At 43.8% G+C, this 21,329-nt stretch overlaps 1 protein-coding gene across 1 annotated transcript in view; it reads left to right on the top strand.

Annotated features, from left to right (window-relative positions):
- LPP (LIM domain containing preferred translocation partner in lipoma) overlaps positions 1-21,329 on the top strand; it is a 311,735-nt gene that overhangs the window by 80,663 nt on the left and 209,743 nt on the right. The window contains exon 5 of the mRNA XM_029960801.1: positions 15,974-16,175. Coding sequence (XP_029816661.1) covers positions 15,983-16,175 — 193 coding nt within the window. The 5' untranslated portion in view covers positions 15,974-15,982. The remainder of the gene's footprint in view (positions 1-15,973; positions 16,176-21,329) is intronic.

Below are 21,329 nucleotides of genomic sequence, written 5' to 3' on the forward strand. Positions count from 1 at the left end.
CCCTTAGTCAGGGTTTTTTTAGTGTAGTGGCTGCTCTATATGTCATGGGATGTCACAGTGGTGCAACTAATATGACAGATAATTGAGTAATTGCTTAGATACTGGGCATGTTCTGGTACACAGTTTGACTTTGGTGCCCTAAACAAGGAGACAGGTTTGTATGCTGAGGTTGTAGATGAAGTTTTGCTTAGTGTGATGGTCGGGTTATACCCCTGATATTGTGGGGGAGGTTAGAGCAGTTCCAGTGGGGGTATGGGTTTCCAGTAACTTCAGTCCTGCTCTTGGCTCATTTTTAATCTTTGCTTCATAAAGGTAAGCAAATCACAATTTCTGCACCTTTATTTGTTAGTCTGGAGGATGGGGCAGCACTTGGGCTACTTGGCAGGGATTTGTGTTAAGTTTCTAACAAGGCCTCTCAGACGTGTTTTATTCCAACTTTTAGAGGAAATTATTTAATTTTTTTACTTAAGTGAGAATGGTTGTAGCCAAATCATTGCACAAGCATTATACCTGCTGGGCACTGAAATTTGATTCCTGAATTTCCATTAGCAGGTCATACTGGGCCAAAGAATCTTGAACCGCTAGAACAGAAGAGAATAAAACAGAATGGAGTTGGTGTTTGGTTATGGGCTCTGGATGTCATTGTTCCTGACTGTTCATCTGGCTAATGTTTGCTTTTGTGTAGTATTTGTCTGTGTCTGTGCTTCTGTGCACATGGGGAAAAGGAGGACAAATATCACTGGGGTGGATTAGCATTAAAAAATAGTTAACTGATCAAAGCCATAAAGCTTGTCCAAGTGAATTCTTCAGAGAAATAGTTTTGAATTTCCCAAGCAGCCGCAGGCCATAAAAGCGAAGCACTATCACTCAGAGATGCAAAAAATCCCATTCTGTTGGCGTGTTGGACCTATTTGTTCCTTTTTAGGAGGGGATTCAAAATGTTTTCTTAATTTTCTTCTGAAGAGCTCACTGCTATCCATCATGAGCCTTTGCCAGCTCCGCTCCCCCTCTGTTTTAACCCTCCACTGAAATCTGTATATGCATACTTAGCATTTTGGATGCCTTTTGGTTCTGTGCACTTTGCGGTGGGATAGCCCTTACAGAGCATGTCTTGTCTCTGAGCTCAGTGTTGTAAAGAAAGGGATAAATGTTGTCCCCAGTGTCTGGATGGAGGTGACAGGGAAAGCAGGATGCAGATGGAGAGTGATGCCTGAAGGGATGGCAGGGGAGCCCTTTTCCTGATGCCATGTTCTGTCTTGTTACTGGTCGTGCCCCAGCAGGAGCACCAGCCCCACCAGGTCTGCAGAGCAGGTGGGGCAAAGCGGGAGGGAACTGCATTTCTCTCACATGGAGGAGAGAAAGCAAAGCACTTTGTTTGACTGCTCAAAGTTATTGAAGCCTCATTATTGAAGGTTAAGCAACCAGCCTCTGGGAATTGGGCACATAAACTTGCTTTATGCTTATGAAAGTCTCTTTCATAGTGTTTTGCTTTGTCGCTTCTTAAGATGTACAAAAAGAATGAAGTGCTGGTGTATGGTCCATAGACAGAGTGTTTGGATAGCACGGTCATTAGTAGGAATGAAAATTATACTGTGGTGGATCAGAGCTTGCCAAGAAAAAAAGAAGGAAAAAACTCTCAGGAGACATGAAGTGCTTTGTAGCTGGAAGTGCCTGTTGCCCTGCGAGAACTCAGCTGTCCTTTTCAGTCCCAGTCTTCTCTTATTGAAAATATCTTACTGCCTAATACCTACTAGCTTTTTAATACTGCCTAATTGTACGCACACCCCCCCAAAAGAAAGCCACACATATTTTTCTGCTCTTGTAAATGTTCAGCTTTAGGGCCCCCGCGGAGGGTGTTAATGGCCGTGTCCAGGCCGCCTTTCAGGCAGAGAATTCCACTTTTACTTCCCTTGTGAAACTTGGAGTCTCATTCTCCAGATAACCAAATTTTAACCACATTTACAATGTGTGTGTATATATATATAAATTTTTTCTTATGATGAGTCCTAAGTATATTCTCCTAGAAACTGAGGTCATCTTTATAACAGGTGGGCAGTGCATGGAGGGCAAAGCTGTGTCTGAGGGACAGGCCTGTAGCTTTTCAAAAGGGATTAGATGCTTGCACAAGTGTGGGCATGACATTTGTCTGTTCCTTGTATACACCTCCTGTGCTTGGTTTCTGTGGTAGAGCAGAGGTAATTTACCCACATAGCAGAGCCATTTGCTACAGTGAAGTCATCATTGTTCAGTTACTAAAGCAATATACAGGCACATCCATATACAGGATAGTGCAAAGTCACTGGGAAACTCATCTTTCTCCTCCAAGATTGTACTTTGGCCTCTTGTATAGGCCATATCCTACCCTCAGATGGGAGCAGTGCTCAGCTGCTGATAATATGAGGAGAAATTGCATCTGAAGCCGAGGGCTCTTCTGCTCAGGGAAGCTATTGCGAAACAAAGCCAGGGTGTGAATTTAAAGTGCAATAGCTGTTCCGAGCGTACTTCTCATGTGGGCAGTCTTATTCTGCTCTGAGAGGGCCTTTGTGCAGTTCTGCTTCATCCAGTGCCAAAGGCACTCTCAGTGCAGAAAGAAGAATGCCCACACAGGGAGTGGATAGCTTTTCCAGGCTATTTCACCATGCTGAGGAGTCCCAGGAGATGCCATGTTTTTATGTCCCCATGAATGTTGCAGGAGCTTACCCTTCATTCAGCTCACCCTTCCACCCGAGCTTTCAAGGAGACGTGTTTTGTGCTGTGCATGTGGTGGAGTTGTGTCTTCTGGACCCTGCTGGGTGCAGCTTGCATCACTCATTTGCCTGAAGTTCTGGGGCTGATCTCTGGGATCCCTGAGGTCTCGGTCTTCTGTGGATGTTGCTGGTGTTGCAGTTTGGCATTCTGCATCAGTGCCATTGCTTCTCGTGGTGTGTCCAAGCTGCTGAAAGAACTCCTGTGAGAACATGTCTATGATCATGTGTTGTTCCTTTTCATACGAAATTGTCAAGCAAACCTGTGCACTGGGTATGATCGTTATCTGAATACTGTTGAACAGGGAAAAAAAAAAGCCCATCTGTTCTACAAAGAGGCAGTGTAAAGAGCAGGCTCTGTGACTAAATAAATTCACATCTGTTTAGCAGAACCATCAAATGGCAAGCAGAGGGGCCTAATGTGAATCACATGTTGAAACCACAAGTATGAGTGAGATGAGCTGCAAAAGAGAGAGCCTGGAAGTGTTGATCCGTGTGAGCAACTGTTGGTTTCTCTCCTTATTCTTTCTCTCTACCAGTTTCCTGAGCAAATGCTATAAAATCAAAAAATCAGGGGTGTGCAAATGTCTATGCGTATATGTGTGCATGAGTTTGTATTCCTTGCATGATTAAATGACCTTCCTACATCATCCTGAGCCATTGGATCATAACTTCAGTTGGAAGGGTGCTGGATGGGGGCGGGGCTGCAGAGAAGGGAGAGCAGGGCTGATATGAAGAGAGCAGGTTGCCCAGTGATGTGAAGGTGCTTCACAAAAAAAATGGCCCTGGGGTACCTTGTTTTAAAAAGGGACTTGCCTTGGAAGTGATTCCTTAGGATATCCCTCTAGCAGTGTCATCTCAAGCTGATGGAGCAATGTAAAAGCTTCAAAGCATAGGTTATGCCTTCATGTGCTCAAGCTAATTTCAAAATAGGTATCCCAGTCCTAACAGACTGCATCTTTCCATGGATCAATGTAATTTGTTGCTTAGGTTTTCCCCTTAGTGTTTTAAGCCCTGCAGAAACAAAGGGCAGCTCAAGTTTCTGTATTGGTTGCATTTGCTGTTTATTTCTTTTTTGCGTGCCAAGAACATGTCAATACAATTTCAAAACTTAGTATTTTTTGTGACTTAAGGCAGCAGTTTATAACTTAAAAACATGAAAGCTTTGGGGATGTACATACAACTCAGGTGCCTCAGTTAAGGTTCTTTGGCTGGTCTCCATAGCCCCTTGAAGTGTCCATGCAGAGGAGCAAGCATCTTCTCTCCCACAGGATCTCATGAAAAGAAACATGCAATAATTTTAGTCTCAAATAGTTTCTTGTTGCTGTCTTGCCTTTTGTCCTAGATATTCTGCAGTAAACGAGGCCAAACTTGTGGGAGCAAAGAGTGATGGAAGATAGGCTGTTAGACCTGATTTGCACAGATTCTGATCTGCAGCTCAGTCTGCTCTCTTTAGCTGACAGAGAGCTGTGCTCCTACAGCTCACCTGGGATGTGAGCTCTGCAGGAGTGCACTGGAGGTAATGAAGCACTTAAGGGCTGACGTGGTTGAAGGTCCCCAAGGAATGATTAAGGTGTTGGCAGCTGTGTTACTTTGAAAGAGAAATATGTGCATTACACAGCAAAGGCATGCTGAAATGCCTTTCAGATGCTTAGTTGTGTGTGGGAACATGCTTTGCCTTAGACCTGTGAGATAGCAGTAGCAACTATTGAAGGGCACTTGATAAATGGAGCTGTGTGTGTGCTTACCAGCTGCACGGCCCAGCTGCCTGCCCGAGCATAGCTCAAAAACAAGTGGTTGCCAGCAGTGGCTAAAATGCAGCAGCATGTAACTATCTCTAGATACATTAAAAGTCTGGTTCTTCCTTCCCTCCAAAAGTTCCCTCTGCTCATTATTCATTTCCCCTCTTCCACCACCCGCCGCCAGTCTCTCCCTGAGGGTGCAGTGAGAAGGTAAAAGAGCATTGTAATGTTTTCCTAGAGACTGTCAGGTTTGAGCTGTTTCACATCTAGGGAACTGATGTGGCCAGTCTAGTATGAAAACTCCTTTGTCACAAGTAAACTTCCTACTGATTTCTGGAAAGGGGAACAAATGATTAGTTTGGGTGGTCAAAACCAGAAAACACTAATGTGATGGTAGTGGAGCAACTGGAGTCAGCTTTTTAATATGATGAGCTTGTTTAGCAAACTTGCAAGGCCAGTGTGGATGCCTGGCTGGATTAACTTTCTAGCACCGTGGTTTGCACTAGTTGGGGAATATCACCCAGAGCTTTGCATATCACTGTCCTTGAATGAACAGACACAGAGTTAAAGGGGAAGAGCAGCAGTTTCTTGGGTTGGTGCTTCGTGGTTTTATGAGTTTCAAAGTAGAATTGAAAATTAAATCTCAAACACTTGTCTTCTGTCGCAAGTTTCTATTCAGAGAAGAACTAATGTTCTACAGTTACTAAACCAGAGATTTATCTTGATGTGCTCCAGTGTGTCATGGTGTGCTTTGCCTTTGCTTTTAGTATTCTTCTTCACCCATTTCCCTGTGCTTCCAGAACTGCCCTTTTTGAATAGGTATCTTCTCAATGAGCTCTATGTTGTGTTTTTTGCAAATAGCATAGAGGTAGCTTATATCACCTTGTGACTACTCCACATCCTGTGTGGCCATGGACATTGTGGAGCTCCTCCAGCTTAGGCACTGTCTCAAATTATGCCTTTTGTTCTCCTTTATTTCTTGATGAAAGGGCTAGAGAATTCTGTGAACACCCAGTCAAATATGAGTCCAGTGTGTCCTGTCATTGCCAGTAAAGCAAACTGGATATGGGGCTGCTTCAGGGGGAGCTTGGACAGTAGATTGAGATGAGTTACTGTGCACCTTTACTCCCTGCTGTTGAGGCTGTTAACCATCAAGGAGGCTGTCTTGCATCCACCAGTTGAAGTGGGATGTTGAAGAGCTGGAGAGGGTCCAGAGGAGGGTCAGGCAGGGACCTAGAACACATGGCCTACAAGATGAGGCTGAGTGCTTTTGCTCCTATCTATCATGGAAAGGAGGCAAAGGAGTGATCCAATGGCAGCCTGTGACTGCTGCCAGGGGCATTGTGAAGATGACAGAGCCAAATGCTTCTGTCCAGATGGCAAAATGAAGTGCCATGGACATGCATAATAGATTGGGAGATTCAACTGGAGAGCTGGAAAAACATTTTCATTGGGCAAGTAGTGTAACACTTGAACAAATCACCAGGTATCAGGGAATTCTTCATTTTGGAGGTTTTCAAGGACAAAACCACAGCAAGCCTTATCTAGCATTGGTGATAGTCCAGTCTCCTGCTAAAAGCAGGACTTGGTAACCTGCAGAGATCCTCTTTCTTTCCTGACAGTACTGCAGACTTTTAGCTTCTTAAAGGAGGAAGCACTTAAATTTTTATTTTTGCTTCGTGTTGCAGAAGGGAGACAAGATGGCCCTGGTGTGCTCATGTCTTGATGATGTCATATCACCTGTTGTCGTGAAACTCAGAGAACTGTAGTCTTTTTCTGTAACAGACTGTTTATACAAAGGGCTTTGTGTACTTCCTTTCCTACAGTTTTATGCACTCAAATATCTTGCTTCCATTAGCAATCTCTTCACAGCATCAGTTCCCAGTAATCTGGCAGCAATCACTCTTCAGTGTGTTAGGATACAGGATTTTCCATAGGAAAAAAGGCTATTTCCTCTGGTTAGTTGCAAGGTGCCATGGGCTGAGCTGTCAGAAGTGAGACACAGGTTGGTGAAGTGCTCTAGAAGAAGTCATCCAGGGATTTGTTGTAATTGAAGCTGTGACTTCCAGGATGGCTTGGTATCTCGGGCAGGAAGAGTTAAGTGGACCAGGTGGTAAGAAAAGAATGAGGGATCAAAGATTTTGATCCTGGACACAGTTCCTGTCCATGAATTGATTTAATTGCTTGCTTTTTAGGCATTAAAGAATTTCAAAGTCTGGATTGTACTGCCAGCTCTTTGAGGTGTCACAAGAAGTGTATGATGGCACTGGGCCTGCACGTGCTTCCTTCCTGAGTAGGGTCCGTGCTGTGCCCGTGTTCTGGGCTGCAGCTCCTTTTCCATTCACAGAAACCCTCTTTATGGCTTGGGGTTCAGAGTGCCAATAGTAGATATGTTTTCTTCCAGGGACAACAGCAGCTCACTCTTCCTGCAACCACAGCTAGTTTAGAAGAGCAGCAAAGTGCAGGGACCCCGTAGTAAATTGAAAACCCGCCTACACCCCCGCTAGCCTTGCTTAGTAGGACCTCAAGCTGTTTCCTTGTTCACTCCATCAGTTTCCCACTGAGCTCAGATCCCTGCTATCTCTCCTGAGACTGAGACACACACACATACCCCCCCAGAGCACTCTGCAAAGCTAATACAATTATCTGTGTGTGTCAATATGCTGCCACAGTCCCATTTGGTCCCACTGGGGTCTGGTATCTCATAGCTGACCTGAATGTTAGTTCTGCACAGTTCCTTTTTGTTTACAGGCAGCATCAGCATCCAAACTCCCTGAGCTTGCTCTGACAGCCTTAACCTTGCCATCTCTTGTTGTCCTGTTTGCTTTTCTCTTATGTGGGACTCCTGATAGGCCTGATTCCAGTGCGTCTGCATTGGTTGAGAAGTTCAGTCCCTTAATCATTTTATTTGATGGATAAGCTCTGTGTTGCTTGGCAATCCCTTGCTGAAGTAGGAAGCCAAGTACTGAGCTGTGCTATAGGCAAGACATTGAATGTGGGCACAAAAGGAATAAAGGCAGCTTTTTTTGGCAAAGAGGTCTTGAAATAAATTGTATGCAGGAAAATAGTATTTGTGCAAGGGAACTCATGGTCTGAGACTCCCAAAATAACCTTTCTGCATCATTCTGCCTGTTTTTGCTGTCTCTATTAATATATTTCCTCTCTCATTTTATACACAAAATTCTGAAACATCCATCTCAAACTTTTCATTGTGGTGTAGCAGCATCCTCCCTAACTTGTAAGTCAGGTTATCGGGAAGAGAGACTTTAACAATTGGAAGAAATTTGTCTGGCTCAGAGCTACCTCCTGGCTCAACTCTTTAGGTTCAGCCATAAACTTTGCTGTATTTGAGTAAGCCAGCAGGTCTACCTCCTCCAGGCAATTGCCCTGGGGTTTGTTGTGACCACAAGTAGCTGAGTCTTTGGGTTAATGTTTTATCCAATATGATTATGTTTGGAGTAGCTGAGGATTGTCACAAGCCACGGAAGTCAGGAATCAGCTTGCTCTCTGGTGAAATTTTAATGCAGTCATTAGAATTGTATTAGATTATATAGATATATGTCTTTACTTCAGTGCACATGGACAAGTCAAGTTCAATTTATTGAGATTTTAAAGCCTAGTCTGTTGTCAAACAGCAGGATGTGACATGGCTGTAAGAGGAAGATCTTGTTCATCAGTTTTTATGTGTGTGTTTTGCAGCAGCAGTCAAATTCAAATAGCCAGCATCTAATCCCAAAACTACTAATGCAATTATACAGGGAAAGCAAAGAAGTTTTATGTTTAGTTTGCTCTTCTACTTTTCTATTACTGAAGCTGATATAAGAGAAATGAGGTAAGGGGGGAAACTTAAACTTGACATCAACATCTTGGTTGATATCAAGATTGTCCCAGCAGCAGGGTTTTGGTGTAAGAATTATAATGATATTGGGTTGGTGTCTGATGAACTATTTTCATGATGATATTAACCTGTGTCAAGCGTCTTTGTACCAGAGAAACTGTTCTTTACCATCACATCTTTGCAATCTCCACTATGAACTTACTGTCTTCTGTTTACGTCTGAGTAATACTGTAAAAGTTGTAGTTGCTTTAGTATGTACAACTAAAGTCACATCCCAAACTGGTGTAGATCTGCTGGCAAAAAAATGAAGTGTAAATGCAACTATACTAGGGGAAAAAAAGGTTATTTTCCAAGTATCGGTTATTGACTTTCAAGAATGGGCACAAACTCTGTCCCTTTCCAAACCATTGCAACTAGGGAATAAGGAATATAATGTTGCATTGCCAGTAGGTGATAATGCTGTTATCTCTTAAGGGGGATACAGTAATTGCAAACCAGTTTGAGTACAGATAAAGTCCCAGCAGGAAGTCTGGGGATTTAGATTCATAGAATAGCATCATCTGCTCCAGGAATCTCTGGAGGTTATCTGGGTCAACCTTACTCAAACCTTATTCAGGGTGAACTTTGAATTTAAGTCAGGTCTTCTGGAAGATCCCATGGAAGTTTGATTGAACCTATTAAAGCCAGAGTGAGACATTACCAGACTATATTCTTCGAGGAATAATTCAGCAAAAGCAGTGCTCTAACTAGGTTTCTTTCTCCTTTAATTCCTCTGATTACATTAGTGATGTCCCACAGCAGGAAATAGGTAAATGCTCTCAGCCCTATTTAACTGGAGAAGTGACTTTGATTTCATTTACTTTTTTATTTATTTTACTTTGAGGGAATTGGAATGAAGATAAAAATGCCTGCCTTATCCAGGCAATGGAAAGAAACTCTGAATCTGAGGGGAAGAGGCAGGGTTTGAGGGAGGAGCTTTTTTGGACTGGTTAATATTACAGGACTTAAATTTGGTGAGATGTTGTGCAGATCGGCAATGATTAAGAGAGTTCCAAAGGAATCCCAATTTCCCAAATCACATAATTTCCCATACGATGTAAAATAGATGAGGATAAGTAGTACCATATGGGAAAGATATCCCAGGAGAGCTTGTGCTGAGTTTATAAGTACCTATGGCACTTCCTATGTTTGGTTAAAGGCCTCTAATGAGATCAGAATTTTGACATTGTATCCTCTTTTGAAGGCCACAAGAAGTAGGAGAGCTTCGTGGCTGGAGATATCAACCATAAATGGAGAAATAAATTCATTTAACATTCAGAGGGGAACAGTGCCAAGAAAAAAAAACAGCATTGGAAGTTTGTAAAGAGCAAATCTCTCTGGTCAGCCTCAGTTACTGCATTTGACTAATTAGTGGAGTGGAGGTGATGAGGACAAAGCGAAGAACTGTATTTTAGCAGGGCATTTGGATTTGCTGTTTGGGGAATTTTAGGCAGAAAAATTAAGACAAATCAACTCAGAGACTTCCAGTCTTGTAGGTTACACCTCTAAACAGAAAGGGGCAATGAATGAGTGGCATGATTTTGTGTTCTGAAGGGTGTCCCTTTGGCTCGCTTCTAGAGCTGACCTTTAAAACTCAGCTGAAAGGTGAAGTCAGAAGTTTTCACTTCGAGATATTTTACATGGATGAAAGAGAAGAGAGAGTGGGGAGGATGCAGTTTGCCTTTCTACACATCTCTTGTAAGCCCTTAGAGACAAACTCGGGTTATCTAGGAAAGATGATGTCTGGATCGTGTGTCAGAGAAAAGCCCCAACAAAGCTTTCAGTCACATCTACTGTCAAGTATATCTGGTCAGTCCTTTGACCTTAGGAGTGATGGTTCACTGTGCATGGGTGATACTAAGACAGAACATCACAGACCTACATCAAGCCAGTGAATTTAGGAAGGTGTGGGATGGAAGACAGAGCAGACTGTCTGGAAGCACAGACGGTTGTTGCTCGTTTTTTGTTAAACACTTTTGCTACCCACTATGAAGCATTAGCTTAATTAACTCAGGGACAAAATCTTCTGTCTTGATGAAGTCCATCAACATCCAAGGGAGTATTTGGTCCATGTTATAAATATGAAAATGAAATGAAGATTTATTTGAGTACAGTCTAATCACAGGAAAGCGAGCTTGTCTCAGAGATGAATATACTAACAATTTTAAAAGTAGACAAATTGGTACTCTACCTTGTCATTGCTTATCTGATGTGAGGGTAAATTGACTTAGAACCCTCCTTGTTTTACCTTTGCTTCTCAAAGGTGAATGACATCCTGTAATTAAAAGCAAAAACAAGCTCTTAACACCCACACATTTAAAAAAAAAAAAAGGGGCAACAAAAAAAACCCTTGTCAGGCTTTTATTACTGCTTGGTATTATCTTCTATTGATATTCCTGGTCTGACATTTTTAGATAATGCGGTCTCAGCTTGGGATTCGTGGATTCCAGTTCCTCTGCTGTGGTGTATTCTTTCATGGTTAGAATTTTCTGAACTTGCAGCATTAAGATCATTCTAATGATAGAACCAGAACACACTGTTTTCCTTATTTATGCAGCGTGATTTCACTCTTTGCTCTTAATGTTATTTATCATAGTTAGTCTGGTCTTATCCTCTGCCTCCAAAAGTAGGTGATGACTAATGCTTCCGAGGAAGGAAGGCTAGCAGAACCTCAGACATCCACAGCTGATTTCAGTCAGGGGTTTTTTTGGTTTTTTTTGGTTTTTTTTAATATTATTCATCATTTTATCCCTTCTATTTTAAGTTGCCATTCTTGAAAAAATGTTCTTACTCTGTCATCCAATGCCATTCATTTCACAAAAGGTAGCTAAAAAATTGAAGAGAATTCAGAGTAAACATACATGAAAGAATCGAGAAGTCTGCCCTTTACAGGGAGTTTAATTGATACTTAATTTAAATGTTTTAATTTGATTTAACCAACGACCTGGCTGTGTTCTGAAAGGATCTGCATAAGTAAGAGTGGCAGGTCTGTAATGCAGATGACAGGAGCATAACAAAATGCAATGGTTGGAAGCAGAGCTAGCTAAATTTAAAGCCAGACATACAGGAGAAGTTGTAATTATGGTGCTTAATTGCTTGTCCAAACAATTTACCTAATGCTGTGTTGGATTCTCCAACACTTGCATTGTTTCAGTTGAGGCTATGTGTGCTTCATAAATATTCTTTAGCTCAACAGAAGCTTTGTGGAGCAGTGGTTGGGTACAGTTCAGTGCAGAAGGGCTGGTTGAGATGGTCAGTGAGAAAGGCTTTCAAAGCAGTGACGTAAAGATTTAGGGGATTTTTTTTCTGGAATGGGGCAGTGAATTTGGGAAGTGGGTATTGCCAGAGTGGTCAGTGAGTAAGGACTCAGAGGAAAAGCTTGTAGCAGTCAGATCAGGGGCAGAGCTGTTAGTAGTTACTGCTGACCAGGGATGGCTATGGGACAGTGGCAGGCAGAATTTCAGAAGGCTTCAGCCAAGACAGGAAGACATGGCACTGACGAGGAAGCAAAAGGTTGTTGACCCTCTGGGAGGGTTCCCAGGGACAGGGGCTCTGCTAACAAAGGCTTTTCCAACCTTGCTGTGTTAAATGTTGCATGTCTAGATTTATTCAGGTTTGCCAGGAAGGGGCTCATTGAATGCAAACCACATCTGAAGAATGATTTGATTGGAGTAGAAATGTGGGGGCAGCTGTATATTTAACCTATAGGTTAACTTTTCAGTGAAAAATAACCTTTTATGGAAGAAAATACCTCAAAAGTGAAAGGTGTGTTTGCTGGTGGGCCAGAAAAGCACTGCCATTATCTACTGGAGATTCTCGTTCAAGTGCAGGAACCACAGCGACGCAGAGACAGTGACATAAGAGTAAGTTTAGAGTAAGGGGATTAGTTATAGGCCCAGGTTTCTCTGTCCTGTTTGATTACTTGCCTACATCACAAAATGTTTTGCTGCAAAGGAGCTTCTACCTGAAAATAGGCAATATTGCAGGGAATGGAGAGGGAGCACGGATGGCTTTGTCCGAACTAGCCAGGGTTCTCCACCGTGGAGAAGTCTGCAGAGAGGTGGGAGGCTGTGCCTCTCTCCAAAACCCTGTCCCTTACATTCTTCTTTGCTTTTGGCCTTTTACCAGCTGACAAAATGGGGGTAAAATAACAGTAAACCCAGAAGTTTAACTTCAGCTGTTAAAAAGAGATTAATTCACTTTCTTTTTTTATGATCTTGCAGAGAAGTTAGGCTAAATTTAATTGAGGCTGGGGAGCTGGGGCTGGAACAGATGAGGAAAAGGGAACTTGCTGAAAACACTGTCAAGGCCCAGATAGCAAAAACAAGTAACAGTAAATGCATAACAGAAAATGAGAGGGGGAGAAAGAGGAAGAGAAAAGGCTAACGGGGAAACAATTAGAAAATACCACCACGACCAAAACAAAGGCGTTAGAGGTTAGCTGAGAGGAAGCTGCGTGCCAGCTTACAGTCAGCAGCTGAGTTACTGCAGGGTGTTCCTCACACTCCCAAACTGTCCATAGGAGCGTTCTGCTCCTTAAGCTCATTCACTGAAATTCTCATTGTCTTCAGCCGTCGTCAGTGCTGTGCAACCTGGCTGCTGAGGCAGACATTCTTGGTTTGTGCATCGTGCAACCCATCCTTGCCATCAGCCTGGCAGACCATGAAAGCTGAGTGGGACCAAGGCATGCTGCCTGGGAGGTGGTTAAGGAACGTTCCAGAACAGGAATGATGATAATCTAGTCAGTACTGGGATTTTTTTTCCCTTGTTTCCTTTGAATCAGAATGGAGATAATGTCCAGGATCTGAGGGTGCTCATGCAGCAGGATGCTCTTTCATATGAAATATCAAGCCAGAGGCTGAAAACCTGTCAGAATTAAACTCCAGGATACTTTTAGCAATGGGTAAGGTGCAGTTGTCTTCTCATGTAATAACTCTGAAGAGTGAAGACTTGTTCTGTTTTGCTCTTAGGGCTGAGTGCCCTCATTGCTTTCTGATCTTAAAACCTAGATAGTTGCTTGAATTTTATTGCTACTTTTCCAGTTTTGAAGGATGTGGGAGGAGGAAGCATCAGTGTAGGTGAATGTTACTGATGGAGTGACAGTCATTTTCAGGGTTGGTGTTGTTAATGGGAAGTACCAGGCAGAGGGACCGTGGTTCCTGTGCCCTCAGCCTCCACCTGTCATGGCTGGTTTGCTCCCCAGCCCTGTGGGGAGGATCTGCCTTTCACTTCTTGCTTTCAGAATGATGCTCTGCAGTCTTACCATAGATTTGGATGATAGGCAGACAGAGGAGGAAAGTCTCATCCTTGCAGCTCAGCCTTGGATACTTGTCCATCTCCAGGCTGCCCCTGCCATGCTCCTGTCTGCCTCATTTCTAGGCAACCTGTGTCTTTTTTTCACTGGTACTGGATTCCTAGTGCAGCTGGCTCACTTTCTAGTATTAGAAATTGTCAAACTACTGTCTGCATGTCAAACAGTCAGACTGCATGGCCAGGAAGAGACAAAACTGTTGGGACTAGTGTTTGGCACTTGCCAGTTTCTCTCTCGTGCAAGGAGTGATGGAGGTGGAAGATGACTATAAATTGTCTACTTTCTGGTGTTGGGTCAGACATTGGGACTCAAAGTAGAAATTACTCCTGAAGTGGGAAACCTGTTACCTGAAGTAAATTTATCGTGCTGGAATAAGCACTTGTGTATATCCATAAGTTTAAACAGTCATTGCTGTTAACTGGAAGTTCTGTTTCTCCACTACCATGTGGAGACCTTGATCCTTTCCTCTGACTGACTCAGCATTGCCAATAACAAATTGCTAGGACATGGTTATCCATACAGGAACCCACAGGAATACGTTCTTTAGTTTATACCCCAGAGTCTTCATTTACTGTTTTGATAAAAGGACTCAATGGAATTTGTTCCACCATGAAGCTTGTAGGATGCAGCCACGATAAGCGGGCAAAATACCTCTGCTCCTAATTCCTGAGAGCTTAGTCTTGACATTTCTAGTGATGTGTGAGCCCAAATTAGGAAATAAAAAAGGGAAACAGTGTCCTTTCTGCTTTGTTTTCTCTAGGGCAGACTTAAATATGATATCAGGTATGTCTTCTGCCTGCCTAAATGGTCTTTGTAATCCTGGGGGCTGGTTAAAGAGCTGTGTTGCTTGTTTCTTGGAGAACTATGTGTGCATGGAAGTCTTAGCTGTGAGGCACTAGGGATATGCCCAGATAGGCTGGGAGTGGTCCCTCTGAGGGGGTCTGCACCTGCCAAAAGGCCACCTTTCATCTTCCCCCTTTCTATTTCCCACCCTGCCCTCGGGTAACCGTTCACACTGGTACAGTCCTTGGTGGCATGCCCAGCAGAGCTACAACTCTCTTGCAGCTCAGCCCCAGCAGATTGCATTTACTGCTGCAGTTAGAGACCACCTCTGTGTGAATCCAGCAGCTCCTCTGCTTTGTCCTGTTGTTCCCAGGTGGAAGTGCCTTTCTGCCATGGCAGTCTGCTCATGTCTCCCATGGTTTGGTGCTATCTCTTGCACTGATCTGTTTCCATGAGCAAAACAAATCTTTCCTGTTTGGGTCACAACTGCCTGCTGGCTTTGGTGGCCTTGAGGAGTTCTGACAGCAAAGCAGTGTGTGGGCAAAAGTGACAAAGTACTCAAGAGCTCCAAAATTAGCATTAGCTTTTGTCTGTATGGGGTCTTCATTTCTCCAACACTTCTCAAATCCAGCTCCATAGGATCATCTGATGGTACTGTAGGACTGTCGTTGCTACCCAGCAAGTATGGTTTGTGTGTGGTGAAAAGCACTTGTTTATTGCAATGAACAGGATTTTTATGGGCAACATTTTCAGTAGCATCTGAGTCCAGTTCTCAAAAGTGATGTAGGCTTTTAAGAGGCCAAAGCCAAGATTTTCATAAATAAGTAATGATTTGGGCTGCCTCTGTTTTTTGTTACACAAGTCAAGATGTCTAAAAGGAGCCTGGTTGTCAGCAGTTGTGGGATTCTGGCATTTTTTCAAAATTGATATGCTTTTAAAATGTCTTAAACTGGGCATTCAGAAATGGAGGCATCAAGAATGATTAGCTGCTTTTGAAATCCTTTTTCTTAAAAGTCTGAATGAAAATCACTGGGGCATGGGGTCCTAAATGACATGTAAAAAAGTGCTAAAAGTGTATTTTGGAAGTGTCTACCTCTCTGTGACTAGACTTGTCCCCAGAGCACCTACACTGTTGTACTTTAATGTACTCACAAAAGCCTAATAGGGAAAGGCAAATACATCACTACTGTGCTGAACGGGTGGTGGGATTGATGGGCTGCTTCAGGGTATCAACCTATCTCTGCTCTGGTTTGAAGAGGAAAAAAACAATGCTTTTTGTAGGCACCAGCAATAAGCTAATCAGCAACTCTGACCTGCTGGGAAAAGAAAGACAAGTTTGTATCTAAAGTCCTATACATTAGGAGCAATATTGTCTAAAGTGAAGCATGCACCAGTTAAACATATTAAAGGGTTTTGTAGGTTTGATTTCATAAACCAGCAGAATAGTAGGAATCCAACTGTTGTTTCCCCAACCTAAATTCCTAATGCCCATGTGACTTTTTGCCTCTCCTCTCAGATCTGAACCATGTCCCACCCGTCCTGGCTGCCACCCAAGAGTACCAATGAGCCTGTTGGTCATGTTACTGCAAGGATGGAGACCACGCACACCTTTGGGACTCCCAGCATCTCAGTGTCCACCCAGCAGACTCCAAAGAAATTTGCACCTGTTGTTGCCCCCAAACCAAAGTACAACCCATACAAGCAACCGGGAGGTGATGGTGAGTATTTATTTTTTTAGGAAGGAACCACAACTAATTCAGATAAACTGGCTGCTAACACAGGCTGTTCCTGACTTGGTCTTTGTTGGTGAGTTTGTGGGAGCCTCCCTGTTTCAGATCATTCATATCAAGAAGAATGTGAAGGTATCTCCTACCCTTGCTCTGGCTGCCTACCCTTCTGAGAGGTGTAGGGCTGGGGGAGGACATGGGGACAGGTGTTTCTTGGTTTTAATTGGAAGCAGATCTCCCATGTCCAAGGCTGATACTTTTGAAAGGAAGCTTGTTAGTCTCTGCTGGCATGTGATGATTCAAGGAGCTTGGGCTCGAACAACCCTTTTCAGTATTGATCTATGGGAATATGGGTATAATTGGGGATTGTAGGGCCTAAGTTTGGCAGAATGAATTTGAAAGTGCTTCCTCTTCTGGCTGGATTGTTTTATTCTTTTCCCTCTACTATGGAACACTCTTGAATATGAAATAATTCAAAGGATATTAGCCTCTGAAACTGTTATGTTTGCAAAGCAAATGCCTGCCAGTCACTGTGTGTTGGCCTTCTTCTACCTTCTGCTGTAAAAGTCCTCCTTTCTTCATGTGATTGAGCAGCAAGCGTGGGATTTGGGTTCCTGGCTTGTGGACACCTGGGGGGAGGGAGTTCCCAGCATCAGGAGTGCATGGTTGGAAGTGCCTCTGGGGTTTTCAACTGGAAACCTGCCAGTTGGAGCACCCTGGATGCCCCTGGCTGACACTGGAAAGTGTGTGATGGAACCTTACTGCAGCAGAAACAAGGAGAAAGCCAAGGATTTTAGGAAAGAGTGGTAGCTGTCTTGGCAAGGCATGACTTTTCTGTTTGTGGTGATTTACTATGGTTAGAAATGGGTGGAACACTCTTCCCCTCCTCCTCTGCAACCCTCCCTCAAAAGAAAAGCTCAGTTGTATTAAAGAAAATTGCCCAAACAGCTTTTTTATATGGTTTTGGATGCTCTGCTTTGTTCCATTGTCACGTTTTCCTCTTTTGTATTGAGTACAATAAGTTAAATATCATCTGTATATTTTTTCCTCTTACTGCTCTATCTTTTGTAAGTTGTATGCATTTTCAGGAAGACTACAGAAGAATGGGAAGGAGAAATAAAAACAAAGGAGCACATTAAGTCTTGCACTTGAGTGATTTTGTGAAGTGAAGGATAGCTTGTAGGAAAGTTGGAAAAGTCTGAGTGTTTTGGTTTTTTTCCTCTGCCACTCTAATTTCAGAGAATTCAGAACAAAAAAAGAAAATGTGTTGGAGGGGGAAAAGCGAAGTCTTATGCACCTGTTCTGCTGCCTTCAGTAACAAAACTTAGCGAGAAATAGGAAGAGAAAGACATTTGGAATTTTAAAAGTAAAAAATAATCCACTTCTGAAATGCAGTGAAAATGTCACCTTCAAGTCAAGTGGAAATTCTTATTTTTCTGACTCTCTTGAAATTAAAAATAATAATGGAAAATAACTCTCTTTTTTCCTAGGAAAACTGTTCTCGATCAATCACTTATTTTTGGGTGAAAAAAGTCAGTATGTCTTGTCAGTGCTTTAGTGATTGTGGGTCTGATTATATGTGACTCAGGAACATTATCACCCTCTAAAAATTCTGTGTTTCTTGGCATTTGGGGAAGGAGGCTTTCCCAAAGAGCACAGCAGGCACTGTAGGCTGAGAAGGGGAGACAAGACACACAAACATTTCTGATGCAACCCTGAGTGTCTGGTCCCACAAACAGTCAGGCATCACCGGGTCTGTTGGAAGCTGAGAGACAATCAGGAACTCATAGGGGGACTTCATCAGTGCCAGTCCCTTGCCTTGTCTGATGCTGGGCATTTGGGGATCCTGTCATTATCTGACAGGCCTGGAAGAGCTAAGGGTTGGCCAGGACCTGGTCAGAGACAGGCTTAGTGATGTGACAGCGTGCCTGCAGCTTAAGCTAATCCACTTTCAAAAGGTGACATGCTGCTGGTCGCTGTCAGCAGCCCGTGCAAAGCCATTACCCAGCCATATATAACCCTGAGAACATGAGGCTTCTGGGATCTGGCAGGCGAGAGCAGAGCAGTGAGAAATATTTAGCCCAATGTACTTCATTCACTTTCTATGGCTCCCTTCTCCAGGCTTCCTAATTGTTTTTTCAATGACCTCCCTGCTTTTGCAGCAATAATTCATCCTGGGAGACAGCTCCGTGCCCCGTTGGTTCCCTGCGTACAGGGGCACTGTGAGTCATTTTGCCTAAATTTGTTCTCTGTTGGTCACGGGTCTTTCCCATCTGGTTGACTGTGAGTCTGTAGGTGGGAGAGCTCCAGGATTCCCTCACACCCTGGTGTGTTTTCATCCCTCCTACCCTGCCAGAGCTGCTTTGCTGGAGGAACATGGGGTTTACCTGCTTCCTTCTGCCGGAGATGAGTGGGAGCAGCGGCGCCGCTCAGGGGAAGGGCTGTGATGGGGCAGAGGGTCACTGTGCACGTCACAGCATTGCCTGCCCCAGCAGTGTTGCTGGAATTGGTTCCCTGCAGCCTTTGGCAGCTGGAATAGTATCTGGAATCTCTCTGGGAGGCTGGTGAATTTTGTTCCTGGTAATTTCTTCAGCCTGTTGCTTTTAACATTCAAGATTATGCATCCTCTGGCCTTGTGTTTCTTTATTATTATTTTGTAGGTGTGTTGCTTGCATATGGAGGGTCTGTCTGGCTGATCACATTTGTGATTTTATTTCTTGATCATATTGAAAGCACAGGGAAAAGACACTGGAGTGACAATGGAGCAGGTACTGTGTGCACATGTAGGGGGAGTGACCGTACCCCCCTCTCCCTCCCACCAAAGCATTTCCTTGATCTCACCTTGACTTTGATTTTATTTTTCTTTTCCTGACACCTGCACAAAAATCAACCAGAAGGTGCTGATTAAAAGCTACTTAATGGAACTTTAAAGGAAGTTAGAAATGGTTACATGACTGAAAAAAGTGAAATCACAACAGCCAACAGTTTATAAACCAGCAGCGTTTTAATGTAATTTGAAGCACTCAATGTGTGTGTGGTTTAGACCAGTGAAGTGAGCAATTTTGCTGGTGCTGCCAGCCCCCTCCTTGCTGTTTGCCGTGCTGAGTTGCTGCAACTTGTTTCAGACTATATTTATCCACTCATCAAAGCAGAGACCATTTCTTTCTATTGCAGAGATCTGTTTTGGGGGCCCCTGGGTATGACTGCAGTAGTGGTAGAAATAATAATGATAATCATCATTATCATCATCATCAGTAAGACCAGCTCTGCCTAACATTCTGCACAGGTCTCTGCCATGCAGAGAGCTGAAAAGGCGGGCACAGCTGTGTTTTTATAGGTCCTACAAACACCAGACCAGACTTCATGTGCTGTGGTCTGGGCTGGGTTTCTGGAGGATTTAATGCTTCCATTCCCCACTGTGATGGTTTGCAGGGGATTAACCTTGCCTGATCCTGGGAGGCGTGAGCACCAAAGCTTCTGGGAAGTGCAGGTGCTCGTCATCTTACACAATTCTGTATTTACCCCACAGAGAGAGGAGAGCTGTTTGAGCTTGGGGAAGATGTTTATCTACAAGATGAACATTGGGAGGAAGTGTAGCTGCTGATGAGTTAGGCTGGAAATCAAAATTAGATGTCCAGACATTGAAGCAGGAGCTCTAAAAGAGTTTAACCAGGGTCAAGGTGGTCCTTGGGTGGAGCTAGATGTAGTTTGAAGATTGAGAGCATCTTCTCTTTGTGCTTGGAGAAGATGAGTCCTGAGATGGATGAGGCAGCATCAAGCTATGGGTCCTGACAGTCCACTTCTTATATATTTGGCTTCTTTTTCCATGCTCATGTGTTTGGTGTTTTATGTCTCCTCCCTCTGCTCCTCAGCAGACCCTGTCCAGCTCTGTGCGTAGCAGGGTTTGTCCTCTGTACTCACAGACCAAAAAATCTCTTAAGCAAAGTAATGCCTTTTTCCAAGGAGTTCATATTTATTTTGTTTCCTTTAAAAGCATTGGATGCCCCATCATTGAAAGTCCTCAAGGTCAGGTTGGAAGGACTTTGAACAACCTGATTTAGTGAAAGATATCTCAGCTGATGGCAGGGAAGTTGAATTGGATAATCTTTCAAGGTCCTTTCCAACCCAGACCTTTCTGTGATTCTGTGGTTGCCCTTCCTCCTTTCCCTGCCACTTACTTCTCTCCTGCTCTCCAGCTTTTAGACTTAAATTTCAGCATCTTCAACAGAGCTGGAGCCTTACAGAAGCGCTGCCACACAGCTGTTCCTATCTATACTGGGCTCAGGAAGATGGAAAGGATTTATAGCTTGCAGATGAAGCAAATTCCCTTTTCTCCTCTTTTTCCTAGTTCCAGAAAATGGGGCCTCACCCTCAGGGCAGACTAAGGAGGCATCTGGTGTGGAGTGAGGTTGGCGATGGCTGATCCGCTGGCTCTGTGCCCACTGCCATGGGGCGGGTGGTGCTGGTGTGGGATTGTGCACTCCATGGCATGGGGAGGAGAGCTGGCAGCTGCTCCCAAACAAGTGCTGCTGAGGCAGGGCAGTTGGGATGTGCTGGGACGGTGCCAGGGGTTATGAGGCCAGAAGCAGGGGCTTCAAAAATGTGTAAAAATCTGCTGTCAGTCTTGAGGTCCTCAGAAAAACCAGTCATGGCCACTGGATGGCTTGAGCGCAGTGAGTGGCAAGCTTTGCGGTGTGATATGCCTTTTGGTTGGATCCTTCTGGCTTGAGCTTGTTTTGGTAACCATAAAAGCTGTTTTCCTCTTGCCTTTCCCCCTCCCCTCCTAATAAAGCTCTGCAAGTCCCAGAAAAATGACACTATGCTGATGCAGGTGGAGCACAGTGGTGAGCTGGGGAATCTCAACTGGATTGCAGGGTTGGGCTTCCCAGTCCAATATTTCTGAGCACTAGCACACCTCCCTGTGGGTTGAATGCACTCTTCTGCCACTGTGTGCAGTCACTTGAAAGATGATTTCATGGTGATAGGGAAGGGAACAAGTCCATCCTTGCCTAATGGGAAGTACCAGATGGTTGCTTGGCTGTCAAGAGATCTCCTGCTCCTGCAATGATCATCTCCACTCCTAAAAAAACCAAATTCCTCATATTCTTGCAATGTCTTTTGTCATATGAATTGGACCATGCATGT

This window comes from Manacus vitellinus, unplaced genomic scaffold, assembly GCF_001715985.3.
Source record: "Manacus vitellinus isolate BGI_N305 unplaced genomic scaffold, ASM171598v3 scaffold_29_pilon, whole genome shotgun sequence".
Classification (NCBI taxonomy): Eukaryota; Metazoa; Chordata; class Aves; order Passeriformes; family Pipridae; genus Manacus; species Manacus vitellinus.